Source organism: Myxine glutinosa, chromosome 1 (genome assembly GCF_964187855.1).
Source record: "Myxine glutinosa chromosome 1, kmMyxGlut1.1, whole genome shotgun sequence".
Taxonomy (NCBI): Eukaryota; Metazoa; Chordata; class Myxini; order Myxiniformes; family Myxinidae; genus Myxine; species Myxine glutinosa.
Window position 1 is genome coordinate 312,048,110 of NC_136261.1, and position 20,687 is coordinate 312,068,796.

A 20,687-nucleotide genomic window follows, 5' to 3' on the forward strand; every position below is an offset into this window, starting at 1 on the left:
CTAGAAATGTGGGACCTTGTATAGAAAGGTGTGTTTCTTTCTAAAAAAAAATCAATTGAATTGGCCACAGGTGGACTCCAATCAAGTTGTCATGACATCTCAAGAATAACCACCTTTTAGAGGCCATTTTTCCCCGCAAAGCGGGGGTTGGCCTTTTTCGGGGACCGTGGTTGTTGTTGTTTTTTGGTCCCCTTTTTTGAAGCAATGTTTTACGGCCGGATGCCCTTCCTGCCGCCAACCCTTTTTGTCACCTTTTACGACAAGCAGGGAATTACCAGTGAACTGGTACTCAATTAGCCGACCTCGGAAGGATGACAGGCTGAGTCAACCCCCCTGGCGTTAATTCAGCGATCGATCGGGATTCGAACCCAGGATCCTAGGATCCTAAGCTGGCACCCTAGCCGCTAGCCCAACACCAGGGTACTCAAGAATGACCAAAGGAAATTGGATGCACCTGAGCTCAAGTGTCGTAGCGAAGGAATTGAATACCTGTTGACTCAAGACATTTCTGCTTTTCATTTTTAATTGCTTTGTAAAAATTTCTTCCAAAAATATTCCACTTTGAAATTATGGGGTATTATGTGTAGATCAGTTACAAAAAAAATTCAATTTTATCCATTTTAAATTCAGGCTGTAACACAACAAAATCTGCAAAAGTCAAGGGCTGGGAATACTTTCTGAAGAGACTGTATACAATGTTATATATATATATTGTTACGGACGCGGTTTAGATGTTATTTACCGAGCGGTGGTATTGCCGCGACCGAACAGTTATTCCCCGACTAGACCCCGATTCCACCCAGACGTTGACCAAATCGCGCTATGCCAAATCAATGATGGAAAGGACGCGCCGACTGGGAAAGAGGAAACGACGCAAGGGGTACAGTTCTCAAGACCTCCGGAGGAGGGTATAATTACAGTGGTGGAGAAAAGGGGGTAGATTACACGGCAGAGTGAGGTAAAAGACACAGAAGAGATGGGCACTTAAATACAATCTTATCTATTCCCGGACAGACCACAGACAAACGGAACAAGGCTGACTTACACAGGGATTGATGGCAGGGAGGGACAGGTAGTTCGATGGCACAAGGTGCACCTTGGCTCGGGGACAGGATAAAGCACGGTCCAGTCCAGAAGATGCGGGGAGGCCTCACAGCGCTCGGAGGGTACGTCTTGCTTGCTCCAAGCTCAGCGCGCATCTGACGTCACCTCCCTCTTCCTGCGCATGCTCAGCGGGGAGTGACACGCCCTCGGCTGGTTGGCTCCGCCCCACTGGGGCCGGTCCGCCGCTTCCATTAGGTGCGGGGGTTACCGGGCTCCGCCCTTGACGAGGAGCTGACAGGGAGCCCCTATTTGGTAACCCCGTCGAGCACATGTTCGATGGCGGCTCGTTGGGAAGGTCTGGTGCCCTCCCAACACCCCCTACCAACCAAGCCGGAGTGAGGACGCGCACTTCCCGCGCCCGCCGCTGCCGTTGCTGTTGTTGTTGTTGTTGTTGTTGCTGAACCGTGAGGAAGAGCTGCGGGGAGGTATTGGGAGGTCCTAAACTTCCTAACGGTGCCATACAATCACATTCTGGTGCAACGAAGGGTCAGAATTAATGGAAACGAGTCCTTAACTGACATAGACTAAGAATAACTAGCAAGATGTCCTATAGTTGTCTTACATGAGATGCGGTGAACCTGGGCACGACATTTAATGGGGGAAATAGGGGGAAGTCGGGTCTACAGAGTGTTGTTTACAGAAAATGGGACTAGGGAATGGGGGATTGGGGATAGTTGGAAAGTATTGAGGAAATAGGGGAATATTTACAAGCGGATATGGATGGATGCAAATCCCATATCCGCAACATTGCACCCTTCTCTATCTCGGGGCGTCCCGACCCAATAAATTTTTACCTACTTTAGTGTGGCACTCAGATGTAGTTCCCTCTACTATTAACTCAACCCTGAGTGCGACAGTTTTACAGATGTTCACAAATGAGTAAATATGTCCCCCTGCGACGTTGCACCCTTCTCCTAACAGAAACACACCCACAGGATAACCGAATCGCGGAAAGCATCCTCAAACTAAACATACAGCCGGTAGGGGGCATCATTTACACAAGACTACACTGATATTTACACTACGATCCAGGACCTGTTCTTTGAGGAACACATGCAGATGTTATGCATAGGGAGAGCACGCATGCCAGCATCGATACACCAACCCACGAGTGCCCTGTGGCCCTACGGCCTTTAATAATGTGCAGAGCACCCCGTCCAAGCACCAAAAGCACCACCCCATTACGCACAGTCAGCACCATCCGGTGCACCAATAAAGTGTTCATAAAAATGCACAATTAAGTGTCCATGGTCACCGGTGGTGTCGCAGCCGGCCGATGTTCTGCCGCTGGTCTTGCCTTCATGGAGTGCACTTGGCCTTCTGGCTTCTTTAGAAATAAAGAAAGGCGCCAACCGCGTCCATTTCTTAATTGTGGCCGTCAGGGGGCCAACTAAAAGTGGTTCACATGTATGGCATAGGTGCCACGTTGACCCAGAGGTCCATCCACGGGTGGTGCTTGACCGCAAAAGAACTGCGGTCCATTGTGGGCGGCCACAAAAATTGCGGTCCATATGGTGTATCGATCCAGGCAGCAAGCAGCGGAAGTACAGGCCCACAACTGCGGAGCCAGCACCTCTCTCTCCTCTCTCTCTGCCCCAAAGCCAGATCCTCGGAGGTGGGAGACAAAAGAAGACAAGTGAGTAAGGTGGTAGGGGCGCAAAAGTGCACGCAATACAAGGTAATGCACACTGGGGGCACATGGGAACCAGGTGAGACAGGTACGTTCCTACCGTACGCCCCCCCCCCCCCCACCAGGTAACCTACATTGCCCCCCCCCCCCCCACCAGGTAACCTACATTGCCCCTCCCTTACCCCTTACTGTATCCACAAAACACAACACTACCCATAAACATCTGCTTTACACATCAACAAACGTCCCCACTGTCTTCCCCGTTTCTCCCATAAACCAAATTCGTCTTCTCTCCCTCCTAACCAATCAAATTTGCCATTTCCAACTCTCATCAAAATCTGCCATCTCCAACTCAACATCAAAATCTGCCATCACCAATTCATCATCAGTCCCTCCTAAGGAGGGAGAGATGGAATCACCCCAATGTCTTATCCACGTCGTGATGCGTCTCACAAATCCAAACAGCAATTCTCATTTCCTGCAACACAAAACAAAGAAAACACAGGTGTGGAGTCATCAGCATCACCTCAGGTAAGTAGCTGCGTATGGTGCGACAGGTTCATCAATCCTAACTATTTCCTAAATGACTTTAACAACATTACATTACCCGGGGTCTTTCTCCTGCCAAACCATTGGCCCTCATTACTCTATGTGGTTCGAAGAACCAAAATCCCATTGACCATCTGTGGTGCACACCATCAAGTTGGGTCTCACTCCCCGATTCAACACTCGGTGCTCCCGCACAATTTCGGTGGCTGGGTCGTGTGACGCTCCCAGCTGGTCCGCCCACCTGCACACCTCCACCACTGTTGTTGCCTACCGAGCTCACCTGCTCCTCACCCTAACTTAACTAACTGGGGAAGGCCCTCTCGCACTCTCACCCCCTCAGTGCCCTCTCTGGCACGGGCTGCCCGATCCACACCCGGGATCCTCAGGCACCCACTGACACTAACGGCTCCCAGAGCCCACCTGCGGCCTCACCTGGCCGACATCTAACAGTGGCGGAGTGCCCAACCATTCACACTCATACTAACAGGCCACACGACCAGCCAATTTCACCACACCAATGCACCCATCCATAATACCATTCTGCAACCGCACCACAAATGCCAATATCCAACCACAATTTACCTATACCTTCTAACTATTCTTTAAACTACCCTCCCCGGGTACTCGTGAAAAGGGGTCCACTCTTCCCCCATCCACACCTTCGCACCATGCACACCACTCCATACCACTTACTCCAACTCTCTCCACACCACTCATTCTCTGCTCCATATATTCCACACACCTGTACTTGCACACCTGTGCTCTCATACTTGGTGCCGCCTGCACCCTTCTCTCCCCCAAGCGCATTCGCGCTGATCCACAACACTCACTACTCACCATGACACTCATCCGCAATGCTCTCTCATTCATCACTTGTACACTCACACACACCTCGGAGCATTGCCTCACCGATGCCTCATTTGAAGCTGCTCACCAGCACTTCCGTTCACACTGCATCATCTGCTCTGTCTACTCCCTTCTAAAACTCGCGCTCCTCCGTCTTCCCTTACACTCAGCACTCCCACGTCATTATCATCCACACTAATCTACCTGCGTCCCCACTACAGGTATCAGTCACTAACTAACCTTAACGTTACCTAATGTCAATCTCTAGATCCCTACACACGATATATCCTAACCCTCCCGGGCTAGTTTTCACTGCCATCAACCCCATAAGCTAGTGCATCTGCCCCCAATTTGTGAGGGATGACAGTTGCCATCCCACCACATCGGGCATCTCCCACTACCAATTTTGCACATCAAATTTCAACAAATCAAAAATTTGCCAATCACTACCCATCATCTGCCAATCATTACTGCCAATCATCAAATTTTGCCTTTTTCTAATTTTGGGTCCAAAACACTAACCTCATCACCCGTCTACTTATTAGATCCTCTCGGTGCGCCAATTCACGTCTACAGCCCGGCTTCGTACAGCCGAGCAATGAATGCGGGTTCTTTGGTACCGGCGGTTGGATGCGTCCGACATTCGGTGCAGGGAAGGAGGCTTACCCGTGCCAAGATCCCACGCACCACCTCGGCGCGGAGCCATCCAATGTCCCGATCTCGACCTGCCGGAACGTCTCAATAAAAAGTGGTCGCCATGACGACCCTTCCTGTCGGGCTGCCCGCCCCGCCTAGTGGAGCACGGACGCGGCCGTTCCAAGCGAGGCCCAGCGTGGATCGCGTACGGCGGTCCTTTCGAACCCGCCGTGGCTCGGATCCCCGCTGGTTCTCGCGGCACGCGAAGCTGCCCGACGCGCACCGAGGGCCCGATTCGGCTAACTGTCATTCTAACCGCTAACCCGGTTACCGTCGATGCCTCACCTGCATGCTTACACGCATACGCTACCCCTTTCTTGCTCATACATCCAGCCGTTTCCATGCTCCTCGTCGTACCTTCTCTTACACACCTCGGTACACTCATTGCACTCACAGACTTGGTCACACACCTGACCACCGAACACCTTGGCACACATTCGTCGCTCGCACACCTCACCAACACACCTCTTTGCGCCCCCTCCTCGGTCACCTCCTCTGTGACAATCACAGGTGTGCTCTCACTCGCACACCCAACCACGTGCCTCACGACCAACTCAAGTGTGCATTCCCACACACGCTCTACCATTCCAGGTGTGCATCCTTCCATTCCAGGTGTACATCCTCGCTCACCTGTCACAACCAACTCACGCTCCGTGTCACTCTTACTACTCTCACCTCCACTCTGGACAGCGCACTCACCCTTACTCTTGACAGCGCACTCTTTCCTCATGCACCTGTCCGTTACACACCTTTCTCGCGCACACTCTTGCGCACACTCTCCCGTCACACCCTCTGTAACACTCACCACAGGCGTGCATTCTTCCTTACTTTTGACAGCGCACTCTTTCCCCATGCACCTGTCCGTTACACACCTTTCTCGCGCACACTCTCCCGTTACACCCTCTGTAACACTCACCACAGGTGTGCATTCTTCCTTACTTTTGACAGCGCACTCTTTCCTCATGCACCCCAGAGTCGGACTTTCTCGCACACCTCCTTTTTCGCACACCAGACCTGTCGCACACTTCACCAACGGCCTCTCACGAACACCCGGGTCCATCTCGACCCCCAAGCTTATTAAATCACCTGGCGCATCATACGCACGACCATATTGGTCACCACTTACACCGGGTCCTCTTTCTCTTCGCTTCTCCTCCATCACCTGCGAATCCCTCATCCGGTTAATGAGCACATCATCACGATCCGAACACAGACTTTGGACCAATTCTTTTACTTCCTCTTTTATCTCTTCCCTATCCTCTCTCCGTCGCTTCTTAATTTCGCTCACCCCTTCTTCCACTTCTTCTAATTTCTGCTTCACCTCCTTCATCTCCTCGTGCGCCCCCTTAAGTTCTTCCTCTAACTCCACCTTATTTTTTTCTATGTGCTCCCGCACCTCCCGCTCTTTAACCTCCATCACCTCTACCACCTTGTTCATTTTCCTCGTCAGGTCCTCATGTACCGTCTGACACTCTTTTTTAATTACCCATACGTCCTTTTTCATCTCCTTCTGTGTCGATTTTAAACCCTCTATTACCGCTGTGTTCTTCTTTACCTGGTCCCCCAACTCCTTTTGTCCCACTGTCAGTTGTTCTACTCCCAGCGTCAACTCCTCTATACCACCTTGCAATTTTACAGTCCCCTTTCTCACCTCCTTCTCCATGCGCTCCTCACAGTGCCTCACCTCCTCGCGCACTCCTCCGACCTCCTCACTCACACCTCTTCTGCTCTACTCTCCCATCACTTGCATCTCCTGCCCAGATGCCACCCTCATCTGCTCCATTTCCTCCCTGTGAGCATCCAATTTAGTTTCTACCCCCATTCTGACCCCCTCTATCTGCTGCCCCATTTTTTTAACTTCCCTTTCCGCTTGGTCCCTCATGTCCCTCAATTTGCCTTCCATACTGTTTTCTAACCCCTCTAACCCCTTTTTCATCCCTTCCATTTGATTCTCTTGAGCGGCCATTCTGTTTTCTACCCCCGTTAACCCCTCCTGTATTTCCCCTAATCTATTGTCTAATCCCTCTATTCTACTCCCTAACCCTCCGATCTGGGCCCCCATGTCCTCCCTCAATTTCTCGCTATTGGACCCCATTACCCCCATTTGCTCACTCTGAGCCTCTGTACTGTTTTTCAAACCTCCAATTTGGTCTCCCATTTGTCCCATAAGGGCCCTCATTTGCAGGAAAAAAAGGTTCGAATCCACCAGCGGCGCTGCTACGGTCGCGGGCGCGGTCGCCGTAGCCATGTGCGAGGCGCCATTTTGCGCGCCCGTAACCTCGTGCGCGAGGACGCCATTTTGCGAACCTGCCACCCTCACTGCTTCGCTCTCCTCATGTCCCTCAATTTGGTCCTGGATCGACCCTGCCTCACTCTCCTCTACCGGAACCCAGCCGTCTTGATCTCCCATAGCGCGACTTTCAAAATTCGGGTTTTTTGTAAAACAAAATCAAATTTCGGTGACTTATAATTTTGAGCGCGTTAAGCGCGCTTCGGGTCCGTATCCCACTCCTGACACCAATTGTTACGGACGCGGTTTAGATGTTATTTACCGAGCGGTGGTATTGCCGCGACCGAACAGTTATTCCCCGACTAGACCCCGATTCCACCCAGACGTTGACCAAATCGCGCTATGCCAAATCAATGATGGAAAGGACGCGACGACTGGGAAAGAGGAAACGACGCAAGGGGTACAGTTCTCAAGACCTCAGGAGGAGGGTATAATTACAGTGGTGGAGAAAAGGGGGTAGATTACACGGCAGAGTGAGGTAAAAGACACAGAAGAGATGGGCACTTAAATACAATCTTATCTATTCCCGGACAGACCACAGACAAACGGAACAAGGCTGACTTACACAGGGATTGATGGCAGGGAGGGACAGGTAGTTGATGGCACAAGGTGCACCTTGGCTCGGGGACAGGATAAAGCACGGTCCAGTCCAGAAGATGCGGGGAGGCCTCACAGCGCTCGGAGGGTACGTCTTGCTTGCTCCAAGCTCAGCGCGCATCTGACGTCACCTCCCTCTTCCTGCGCATGCTCAGCGGGGAGTGACACGCCCTCGGCTGGTTGGCTCCGCCCCACTGGGGCCGGTCCGCCGCTTCCATTGGGTGCGGGGGTTACCAGGCTCCGCCCTTGACGAGGAGCTGACAGGGAGCCCCTATTTGGTAACCCCGTCGAGCACATGTTCGATGGCGGCTCGTTGGGAAGGTCTGGTGCCCTCCCAACACCCCCTACCAACCAAGCCGGAGTGAGGACGCGCACTTCCCGCGCCCGCCGCTGCCGTTGCTGTTGTTGTTGTTGTTGTTGTTGCTGAACCGTGAGGAAGAGCTGCGGGGAGGTATTGGGAGGTCCTAAACTTCCTAACGGTGCCATACAATCACATTCTGGTGCAACGAAGGGTCAGAATTAATGGAAACGAGTCCTTAACTGACATAGACTAAGAATAACTAGCAAGATGTCCTATAGTTGTCTTACATGAGATGCGGTGAACCTGGGCACGACATTTAATGGGGGAAATAGGGGGAGGTCGGGTCTACAGAGTGTTGTTTACAGAAAATGGGACTAGGGAATGGGGGATTGGGGATAGTTGGGAAGTATTGAGGAAATAGGGAAATATTTACAAGCGGATATGGATGGATGCAAATCCCATATCCGCAACAATATATATATACAGTGCATTCAGACCCCTTCACTTTTTTCACATTTTGTTATGTTGCAGCCTTATGCTGAAATCGTTTAAATTCATTTTTTCCCTCATCAATCTACACTCAATACCCCATAATGACAAAGACAAAACAGGATTTTAGAAAGTTTTGCAAATTTATGAAAAATAAAAATCTGAAATATCATATTTACATAAGTATTCAGACCCTTTGCTATGACACTTGAAATTTAGCTCAGGTGCCTCCCATTTGTCTTGATCATCTTGGAGATGTTTCTACACTTTGATTGGAGTCCACTTGTGGTAAATTCAATTGATTGGACATGATTTGGAAAGGCACACACCTGTCTATATAAGGTCTTACAGCTGACAATGCATATCAGAGCAAAAACCAAGCCATGAAGTCGAAGGAACTGCCTGCAGAGCTCAGAGACAGGATTGTGTCAAGGCACAGATCTGGGGAAGCCTACAAAAAAAATTCTGCTGCATTGAAGGTTCCCAAGACCACTGTGGCCTCCATAATTCTTAAATGGAAGAAGTTTGGAACAACCAGGACTCTTCCTCGAGCTGGCCGTCCGGCCAAACTGAGCAATCGGGGGAGAAGGGCCATGGCAAGACAGGTGACCAAGAACCCGATGGGCACTCTGGCTGAGCTCCAGAGATCCTGTGTGGAGATGGGAGAAACTTCCAGAAGGACAACCATCACTGCAACACTCCACCGATCTGGGCTTTATGGAAGAGTGGCCAGACGGAAGCCTCTCCTCAGTGAAAGACACATGAAAGCCCACAGAATCTTGTTTCTCACAGTCTGAGAGTCCTTTAGGTGCTTTTTTGCAAACTCCAAGCGGGCTCCAACGATGCCCGCTTCCGTTACGCCGGAACCAACGATGACGTTACGCCGAAAAGCTCCACGCTCCTTTAAAAGCGCACCAAATCCCAGCACACCAAACGCACCAACAATGGTGAGCTTCTTGTTCGTGCCCAGAGCCAGCAGCGATAAAGCGACTCTGCTATACCTATACTGTATCTACTTAATACATTGAGATGTCTCCTACTCGTCCATGATCCATGCTATACTTATATATATTGTCGTGTGATTCCCCAGGTGAACACCACAGGGATCAAGGATAGCAAAAGCAAGCTTTTAACTCTGAGGCGACTGATCAATTGCGGATTTTACTATATGTGCCTGAGGAAGAAAGGGGAAGGGAAGATGAAGGGTCTTATCTGTCGATCCCGTCAGCAGTTCCAAAGCCTGCAAAGAAAATAACTCGAACAAAGACGGGAATTAGAATGTACAAAAATAACAGGTTTATTAAACAGAATGCCGGTAACAAGAACATCGTGACGGTGAAACTAAAGTCCTAAATCGGACATCCCCCACACCAGACTTACACACAGACAAGGGATAAAATAACGTTGGAAAATAATAGTGTGATTATTTAGTCTACTTAGCTCAGATTGGCTGGTGTATCTCGTCAGGAAGGGTGTCGGCCCCAAGTGCGCCGTCCGGACGCGGCTCTGTGCTTGGCGGGAAGGAAGGCCGCAGTCTGTTTGGTTCACCAGGTCGCGCGGGCCAGCGCGAAGCAGGCCTCACGGTCCGTCTCAAACGGCAGGCGTGCAGCTTGCCTCTCAGCCGCGCCGGTGAAACCCAGCTCGCTGTTCGTCAAAGGATCACCGGCAGCAAGAGTCGAGGGCCAGAGGTGAGCGAGAGGCAGGAAGGAGAAGAACGCGATAGGCAGGAACAGGGCGAGCACGACTGTCAGGAACAAGAGGAAGGCGAAAGCGATGAGAGCGATGTGAGAGAGAGAGAGAGAGAGAGAGAAAGAGAGAGAGAGAGAGAGAGAGAAAGAGAGAGAAAGAGAGAGAAAGAGAGAGAAAGAGAGAGAAAGAGAGAGAAAGAGAGAGAAAGAGAGAGAAAGAGAGAGAAAAATGGATGGATGGACAAGATGTCCGTTTGCGTTCTCTTTTGTTGGTCCCGGCGTGACGTCATCGGTGCCTCTCCTCCAATCCCTGCTGGCCAACACCATAGGCTTAGCTCTCCACCACTCAGCGTGCAGTCGCCTCCCCCCCCCGGACATCATCGGTTGTACCTTGCCAATCAGCGCACTGCTTCCTCCTCGGCCTTCTTTCACCAATCAGTGAGTACTTTCTTACTCCGCCCTGGCCAATCACGGCTCATCGGGGCGTGTCTTCGGCCTGCTCGACCTCGATGGGTGCTGTAGCTGGTTGCCGTCCCATCGGCAGTGCTCAGAACTGGCTTCCGGTGGGTTTTATTATTATTTAATGTGCTTTAATTGCCATTCTCACTAGTGTCTATTGTGCAGTGCCATAGGGGACAAAGGGTCAATGTGCACTTGGTGCCTTATGGCACCAAGATTGTGGTGCCATAAGGGATAAAGGGTCAATCACATAGGGAACGACGAACAAGGAAGTTGTTAACATAATCCCTATATCTAGTTAACATGCCCCATTCCTCGTAATGGGGACGAAGATGCACCCTAATCCGACATCCGGGCTAAACAGGTCCTCTACTTATTACATGGTGGGGGTTCTTCTTATTCACGACAGTCGGAGCATGTTACCTACACAAATCTACAGCTGGTCTAAAGTATCTCTACTCCACCGACATAACAATATATATATATATATATATATATATATATATATATATATATATATATATATATATATATATATATATATATATATATACAGACTTGGCATTTAATATGGAATATTTTTTTTGTGGGGGTGAACTTACTTTTCAAGATGTCTTAGAACCAAAAGTTCATTGGAATTATGTTGAAATTATTCTCGATTTTGTTAATGTGACCTTTAAAAGAAACAAAAACCACATTTGACATTTTGAAACAAATAAATTGATCCTTGAAAGTGATGTAAACTGATATCGAACTCAATTCACGGACGGTACTGTGTTAAACTTCTGTACGTTTTCCAGAAGTATCTCTTTATTTTGCACATTAGCCAAAATTTTTTTTAACAAAAACAAAAGTTAAATTACGACTGGGATTACGGACAGTAAAATTACAGTTCAGTACTTCGTGTAACCCCCACGAGCATTCAGGAGAGCACGTACACGTTGAGGCATGCTGTTCACGAGATTTGCCAAGGTTTGGACAGGAATCGCTTGCCATGCAGTGACAATAGCCTGCTGCAATTTACGCACAGAGGTCGGCTGCTGGTCCAAGTGGTCGATTTGTCGCGTTAATTCTGCCCACAAGTTCTCTATCGGATTCATATCCGGGGACATGGCAGGCCACTCCATATGCTCTACACCACGGTCAGCAAGAAAGTGTTGGATCATGCGAGCACGATGAGGCCGTGCATTGTCATCTCGGAAGACAAAGTTTCCTCGAAAGGCTGCATGAGCAAATGGAAGCAATGTTTCTTCCAGAATGGCCCTGTACTTGAACTGGTTCAGGTTTCCATTCAGAACAACCAGGTCAGTTTTGCCCCCTGCATGAAAAGCAGCCCAAACGGTCACCCCACCACCTCCAGCTTGGACTCTTGGCACCATACAATCTTTGTTGTCGGCTTCATGCACTTGTCTGCGCACTCGGACGCGGCCATCTTGACGATAGACCAGAAATCTAGACTCGTCACTGAAGATCACGTGATTCCAGTGTCCTGGCTGCCATTGACGGTGCTGTCTGGCCCACTGCAATCGGTCGGTGCTGGCAGTGTTGTCTGGTCAGGCGTGGCTTTCTCAGGGGACGCCTGGCACAATAGCCTGCTTGAACCAGTCGTTGGTTGACTAGCCTTTTGGATACAGGCACATTTGTCAGTTGCTGCCACTCAGCCCTAAGCCGATTAGCTGACTTGGTACGGCCATTGCGGACTAACCGGTGCAGCTGGCGATCATCCCTCCTTGTGGTTCTGCGGGAATGTCCTGGCCTCGGTATTGGAGTAGGGACACCGCTCTGAGCATTTCGTTTCAGGATATTTGACATCTGACCTTGAGTGATGCCATACTGCCGAGCAATAGCACACTGTTTCATGCCGTAATTTCGTAAAGCCACCACTCCGTGACAAACAGCATTGTCGAGTTGACGGACCATCTCCAGAGGAAGCGGCGATAACTTTTGGAGACGTGCAGCAGTTGTTTCCACTAATACAGAACGCAACAACCCTTGTATACCCGACTGTGAAGCCAATCATCAAATGCACCTGTCCGTACATTTTGCCACGCCACCTGTGATATAATCCTGTTGTTGACTTCTTGCTGCGACAGACAATCAGTGACATGGTTCTTTTAACAAATAAATCACCAAAGTGTAAAAGAAACTCATCAGATTGATATGCTGAGTTAAGAAAGTAAACCCAAGTCAAGAAAAAAAATTATTCCATATTAAATGCCAAGTCTGTATATATATATATATTTATATTACCTTGTAATTTCCAATGGTGGAGTATTAAGACACATCAACAAGTTGGTTGACCTCCGTGAGCTCACTTCCTCTTCTGTATGTCGTTTATTTGATCTGCAAGCGGTTGTCTCATGCCCCTCTCTCCAGTACTTCAGGAATGCTGCCCGTCATCGTCTTATGTTTTCTCCAATACCCACCCAATACTTTCTATTTTCTTTGACCCCTTCCCCACCCTGCCCACCTGCAGCTTTTGTTTCTCCCACCCAGTTGCGGTCTTTATCTGTACTATTCCCCTCTGATTTCTCTCTCTGTCTGTTAGCTCTAGATTTCTGTAGTGCATGAGCCTAGATGTCTGCATACAAGAAATAGGCCAACTCAGCAGACCTGGTGAACCAAGCATTCTTCTTCAAACGCAAGATTTTCCATGGCACGCAAATCACAATCTGAGGCCACCCAGTCATCCCAATGTATTGTAGTCTCTGTCTATCAAATTTGTTCAACTGGGATTTAACTATGAATTAGTTACAGCTCGTTGAATCATTAGCAAAGAGCAGCTGCACCGGTAATGAAGCGACCCTGTAAATTAGGACTAGAATTTTGAATTTCTAAATCATTGCACAAACACACAATGGCCTTGTCTTTTAAAAAAGTGAAAATAAACCATTATTGGTGAAAACATGCAACTGCATAATGATCGAACAAGAGAAATCATTTAGTGTCCTTGAAGAAATCTGTGATCTCGATGGAATCCCTGCCAACACATTCTTTATTTTTACTTTGATCTAAGGCGTTTGTACGTGAATCTCATGAAAGCAGATGCATTATGAGACAGCAGTGTGTTCTTTTACCAGAAGTACAACGACATTGACTACTTGGAGAGTAGTTACCTGCGCCACCGAAGGTAAGCAGAGGTTATGTTTTCGCCTGTGTCTGTCTGTCTGTCTGTCTGTGAGCAGGACATCTCAAAATATATTGACGGATTTGGATGAAACTTGGTGGACAGGTTGGGTGTGCGACAAGGACAAATTGATTCCATTTTCGTGAAGATCCAGATCCAGATACGAGATTTCATTATTATTTTTGAGTCTTACTTCACCATTGAGAGATGGGGCTAAAAACAATATATAGTATGGCATGATATTTCAAAATGTTATGGGTGGGTTATGACAAAACTTGGTGGATGAGTTGGTTGGGTGACAAGAATGAGGCGATTCGATTTTGGGTGAGGTCCGGATTGAGATCCGGCCTATCAGTGGATACAAAATATAAACTGTTCAGCCTGCTTTAGGCATGCACTCTACCGAATGCCGGTCTAGTTGATGCATCGGGTCTCCCTGGAAAGATGGTGGCAGCAGCAGCCGTAGATAGGTTTAAATGTGAACTAAATAGGTACCTCGAAGTATTGGAGTAGAGGGGTACAGGGATATTGGCAGCATTTTTAAGTAGCTTGAATATGTATGGGTGATTGTGTGCACGAAGCACACCTATTTAGTTTCCCCCCCCCCCCCTCCCATAAATGAAACCTCGTTAGCTTGACAGATTTATTGTCCTCGCCAATGAGGAGGGTATTCCATTTGGGTCCGTTTGTCCACCCAGACTGTGCTAATGTAAGCCACAAACGCCACCTAGTGGTGGCCAGTAGTATACGTTCTCTATTTTTCAACCGAGTACATTTATAATGTATGTACTATTAGAATGTGAGTACGTCTATAAAGTATGTACTATTTGAATGTGAGTACGTCTATAAATTATGTACTATTAGAATGTGAGTACGTCTATAAAGTATGTACTATTAGAATGTGAGTACGTCTATAAAGTATGTACTATTAGAATGTGAGTACGTCTATAAAGTATGTACTATTAGAATGTGAGTACGTCTATAAAGTATGTACTATTAGAATGTGAGTACGTCTATAAAGTATGTACTATTAGAATGTGAGTACATCTATAAAGTATGTACTATTAGAATGTGAGTACATCTATAAAGTATGTACTATTAGAATGTGAGTACATCTATAAAGTATGTACTATTAGAATGTGAGTACGTCTATAAAGTATGTACAATTAGAATGTGAGTACATCTATAAAGTATGTACTATTAGAATGTGAGTACGTCTATAAAGTATGTACTATTAGAATGTGAGTACGTCTATAAAGTATGTACAATTAGAATGTGAGTACATCTGAAAAGTATGTACTATTAGAATGTGAGTACGTCTATAAAGTATGTACAATTAGAATGTGAGTACGTCTATAAAGAATGTACAATTAGAATGTGAGTATGTCTATAAAGCATGTGCAATTAGAATGTGAGTACGTCTATAAAGTATGTTCAATTAGAATGTGAGTACATCTATAAAGTATGTACTATTAGAATGTGAGTACGTCTATAAAGTATGTACTATTAGAATGTGAGTACGTCTATAAAGTATGTACAATTAGAATGTGAGTACATCTATAAAGTATGTACTATTAGAATGTGAGTACGTCTATAAAGTATGTACTATTAGAATGTGAGTACGTCTATAAAGTATGTACAATTAGAATGTGAGTACATCTGAAAAGTATGTACTATTAGAATGTGAGTACGTCTATAAAGTATGTACAATTAGAATGTGAGTACGTCTATAAAAAATGTACAATTAGAATGTGAGTATGTCTATAAAGCATGTGCAATTAGAATGTGAGTACATCTGAAAAGTATGTGCAATTAGAATGTGAGTACATCTGAAAAGTATGTACTATTAGAATGTGAGTACCTCGATAATGTGCCTGGAGTTCACATGACCTCACATATCCTGCATCAGCTGACCTGACCCAATTTGGGAGGTATACTAGTGTGTTACCCCTTCGACTGAGAAAGAGGTTAAGGGTTGTTACTCGGACGAAGGACGAGCAACACCTGATACGTCAACCTTACTTTGCTTTCAATGGCAGTTAGCATGCCTTTGTCGACTTTTAATTGATTAAAGCCTGTTGTTTTAAAATAAACACTCTGTGGTTAAAAACAAAAACAACACCAAATATTTCGACTTATACCTAACTAGTTTTACTTGACTCTTTTGTATTTGCGAAATTTTGAGGTTCGATCCACATTTTTACATCTCATGAATTTGTGTAATTGCAGGAGGAAGAGAGTTTGGTGAGAAAGGAGTTGTCAATCATCCACCAGCAGCTGAACACTGCCAACTTCAACCCTGTATGTCAATGTTTCTAGTTTATCCCATCCCCCCACGTAGTGGGAAGTGTGTGTGTGTGTGTGTGTGTGTGTGTGTGTGTGTGTGTGTGTGTGTGTGTGTGTGTGTGTGTGTGTGTGTGTGTGTGTGTGTGTCTTTGTACAAATGGGCCTTACCAGCCCGTCTGCAGCATGCATAAGGTGCCTCGATTTTTAGTCACTTCTGTGTTTATTTTTTTTTTACCATTGAGCTTCAGTGTGTCTGTCCAGGCCATAACATTTTTTTACCAATTGAGCTTTTATCATCAAATCTTCAACATGCCTTAATTATGAGAAAAAGAAGAATACAAATGAACAAAATATACAAATTTATTTTTAACTGTCGTTTTACAAATGAACAAAACATACAAATTTATTTTTAACTGTCGTTTTACAAATGAACAAAATATACAAATTTATTTTTAACTGTTGTTTTACAAATGAACAAAATGAATGAATGAATGAATGATCGTTTTGAGGCCATTTTTCCCCGCCAGGGCGGGGGTTAGCCTTGCGGGCCCCATGACCTCATGGTTCCCTGTTTGAGGCAATGTTTTTATGGCCGGATGCCCTTCCTGATACCAACCCTTAGTCGCCTCTTACGATGCGCAGGGATACGGTGTACCTATTCTAAATTGGGGTACACACCGGGAAGATGAACAAAATATACAAATTTATTTTTAACTGTCGTTTTACAAATGAACAAAATATACAAATTTATTTTTAACTGTTGTTTTCATCAAGTTTAGTTCGAGTACAAAGCAGACGCGGATGGGATTTGCATTTTCAGATGCTTTCTAGTTTTTATTTGTGTTTGCTTTTTTTGCTTTTTGCACAAGCGCTTGTCAGTCTGCACATAGTCTTGGAGTAAATATTGTGATATTTTGATGCAAACGAGTAGTGTGTTGCCTTCTGAAGAATACCGATGATATTCAAGAAGAATACACGTGTAGAGAAAAGATGTGGCGCATGTTTGTCCTGTAGCACAATCACGACCATTACATTCATATTAAATTGAGTGTGTGCATGTGTGTGCACGCATTTTAATCAGTTGTGCAAGCGTGCGCATGCATGTGCTCTTGCGCATTATCCGTGTTGCATATTGAGAATTTGACGGACCTCGTATCTCAGGAGTGATGACAGCAGGCATCCGTCTTATGGAGGAGAGTGACATCATAATATTCGCATCAATATTTTCTGTTCCATATCTTCATGGAGCACACACGTTTCTTTTATGCCCTCCTGATATCACAAACAATTTACTGCATTGTTGCTTAATTTTGGCAGAATTATTTTTCTCGAAGATAAATTACATCATATTGCTCGCTTGGCTCAAAGCTAGAGGTTGCATAGTTTAACAAGACATTATTGTGGAAAAATCATTCAATATATTTTCCGATGTAGTGACTAAATGCACACCAAATGTCTTGCAGAACTTTGAATTGTAATGAAAATCGTTGTTCTGGAAAATTTTAAATGCACGTCAAATCTGAATTTGGGAATTTCTATCACTATCACTCATCGGATGTTCAAACGAAACTTGCATCCTCACAGCTACAAGATCCATATTGCAAAAAGTTGACGCAAGATGCTACGTTTTGTAAGGGATGGTTGTGGCTTAGGGTCGATTGAAATCGTAAATATCTTTGTTTCATGGGCCTTCCTGTACTTGCATGTCTCTTTATTTTTCTAACTTTTCTCTTGTGATTTGTCTTTCATGATGTTTATTTTTATTTTTGCTGTGAATGGAAAACTTCCACTTTTTGCAGAAGAACTTTAAGGCTGGTGTAAATGTGCAACGCTAAAACATAGGTTCAGTGACAGCAATATTTTTCTTGATCAAGTGTTGAAACTTGAATACGAAAGCCTGCTCCACCAGTTTGTGTCTTCTGAGACTAATGTGTTTTCTGGTGCCCCTTTATCATCCTGAAACCTCACAACCTTTATTCGAGTCCAGTTTGTTTCTAAAATGATGTTGCAAGTTGAGTAAAAAAAAATCCAACTTCTGTGGGATTGAATGAATGAATGAATGAATATGAATGAATGATCGTTTTAAGGCCATTTTTCCCCGCTAGAGCGGGGGTTAGCCAATTTTGGGATTAATAAAGACCATTGGCTTTTATAGAAGGTCGCTGTTATAAATATGAGTTATTGACCTTCACCCTGTGGTGCGGGCCCCTCAGGATGTGGCCAGTGAGTGTTTGGTGCGTTTGATTTATTGCGCAACATTGGGTTATCCCATTGGCTTCTGCACCATCCATGCCTTGACGTTGGCACAGCGTGGCAGCTCCTGGCATAAGCGTCTAGGTGAGCCCTTTGTATTCTCTATTCCCTGTGATTATGGATATATGCAAGTATCATGTGTTTGCAAAGTCAGAAGAGAGGAGAGTGTGCAGGAGGAAGAGGGACTCTGAGTGAGTTGAACCAATGAGATGGACGGACGATTTTTGAACGAGTGCTTTTTTGGTGTGCAAAAATGAGGTTCATAGAGAAGGAAATGACAGAGCTTGAGTGGATTATGACCAATGCTGATGGGCAGTGGAAACTGGGTAGACATGCAAAGATGACCTTGTAGAAAAGACAGGTAGACTATTAAGGCTCGGGATTTGCAAGAATGTTTTACATAACATCATTTTAGATATTTTTTCCTCTATAAGTAGATGTTTCACAACCTTGGCAACTAGATTTTAAAGATTGATGGATGGAATCGGCAGGACATTGATTGGGGTATGCTAATAGCCATGGGAAGCAAGAAGAAGAAGCCATCGTTTCTGGCATTAACCTCTCAACGTTGTGAAAGGGGCATTTTTTTTTTTTTTGCTCCGATGAAGGGTTAACGTTTGAAACCTCAGCATCTCATTGCTTATCCTGGTGGTTTGCATACCTCAATCAACGTTATGTTGACTCCATCCATTTAATCTATCTGTCTGTCATACGCAGATCAACACTAGCCTTCACCAGCAAGACTGGTTCATTGTTCTACATTTAATGACTACTTTTGGTACTTTGGCACTGAACTTGCTCTTAGAAACTGCAAAGACCTACTGTCATATTTGTCGATACAAAAGGTAATGTTTCACCCCTTTTATTCACTTGTGGATTGTCACGGTTAAATCATGAAGTCGGCTTCTTAAATGTACAAATGTGTGCATTTTTTTCATGTTGCCAACCTTTATTGTGCACAATAAGTATAAGGACCCGAAATCCCTTCCTCTCAATCCAACAAAAATCTTCCAACGTTCCTTATTATTTAATTACTTATTTATTTGGTGTTAGCTTAACGGTAAAGGTGGCTGGCTTGAGATCTCAGGGTTCCTGAGTTCAAGCCCCTGTCATGTCGTTGAATTAACACCAGGTGGGTTCACTCAGCCTGCCATCCTTCCGAGGTTGGAAAAATGAGTACCAGCTTACTGGGAAGAATGAGTCATTCGAGTATCCTGCGTCCGAGTGGTGGCCGTCCAAGATTGTGCCCAATAGCCTAGAAACTACTTTGGCAGCCCTATGCATCATCCCAGTGCTAAAGAGTGGTCATCATCATCATCATCATCATCATCATCCATACAGGTAGGGGACACCCCTTATCCAGCAGGCATGGGGAGTTAGGTTTGCTAATTTTTGGAATTTGCTGGATTTGGGTCACTATACCTATCATGTACAATGTTTATGATGCAGATAATATTTTTTACATTCATTTACAATAATATTAGGGAAAACATATGAACAAATAAAAAATTGTGTGTATATATATTGTTGCTGATCGCGGTTTAGATGTTACTTTGCCGAGCGAAGGCTCCGCGACCGAACAGTTATTCCCCGATTAGAACCCGATTCCACCCAAACGTTGGCCGGATCGCACCGCAGCTATTCAATAGGGAAAAGACAAAGGCGACACGGATGTGGAGAAGAAGAAGAAGAAGACAAAACTGTTGGAAATACTACTAAATTTATTCCTACTATTTACATGCTCAAAGTAACCAAGGAGAAGGAAAGATAATAAAATAATATACAGAAGAATCAGAGACACAGTGCAATTATTAACTTATACAAGCTTAATTAATACCCCAGGGACAAGACACACAGAACAAACTCACGTACACAAGAAGGGTGGAGGAAAGGAATGAATGCTGGAAGGAGGAATGGGAAGGTTCAGCTGGGGCAGATGGTTCGGGCTTGATCCCGCACGGGACGTCGGCTGGACCTCGACGGCCACCGATGCCACCGCTATCTGGTCCCCGCGGGGTAACGGGTTGGAGCTGCCTGGTGGAGTCAACGCTGCTTGTGGAGCCAAAGCTGCTTCTCTGGCTCACCTCAGGGCGCGTCTGCCGTCTCTGGCGCAACTGCTGGTAATTGACCTTGAACCTTCTCTCTCTTGGCCCTGGTGTCTCCTCACCACCGACAACTCAACGCAACCAACGCAACCACTGACCCTCCACTGACGACCAACTGACGACTCACTCACTGACTCTTGCGTGCGCGCCTTTTATAGCGCCTCCAGCGATCAAGCCGCCGGCCTTCAGGACACGCCCATCGGTGTGCTCACCTCGGCCCTGGTTGGTCATGCGACCCTCTGGCTCACTCCTCCCCTCTATGATGAG

General features: G+C 46.1%; 1 protein-coding gene across 2 annotated transcripts in view; it reads left to right on the forward strand.

Annotated features, from left to right (window-relative positions):
• Positions 1-20,687, forward strand: part of AP4E1 (adaptor related protein complex 4 subunit epsilon 1) — a 184,081-nt gene that overhangs the window by 8,261 nt on the left and 155,133 nt on the right. For both annotated transcript variants that reach the window (XM_068136403.2, XM_068136410.2), the window contains exons 2-3: positions 16,006-16,077; positions 18,276-18,399. In XM_068136403.2, coding sequence (XP_067992504.2) covers positions 16,006-16,077; positions 18,276-18,399 — 196 coding nt within the window. The remainder of the gene's footprint in view (positions 1-16,005; positions 16,078-18,275; positions 18,400-20,687) is intronic.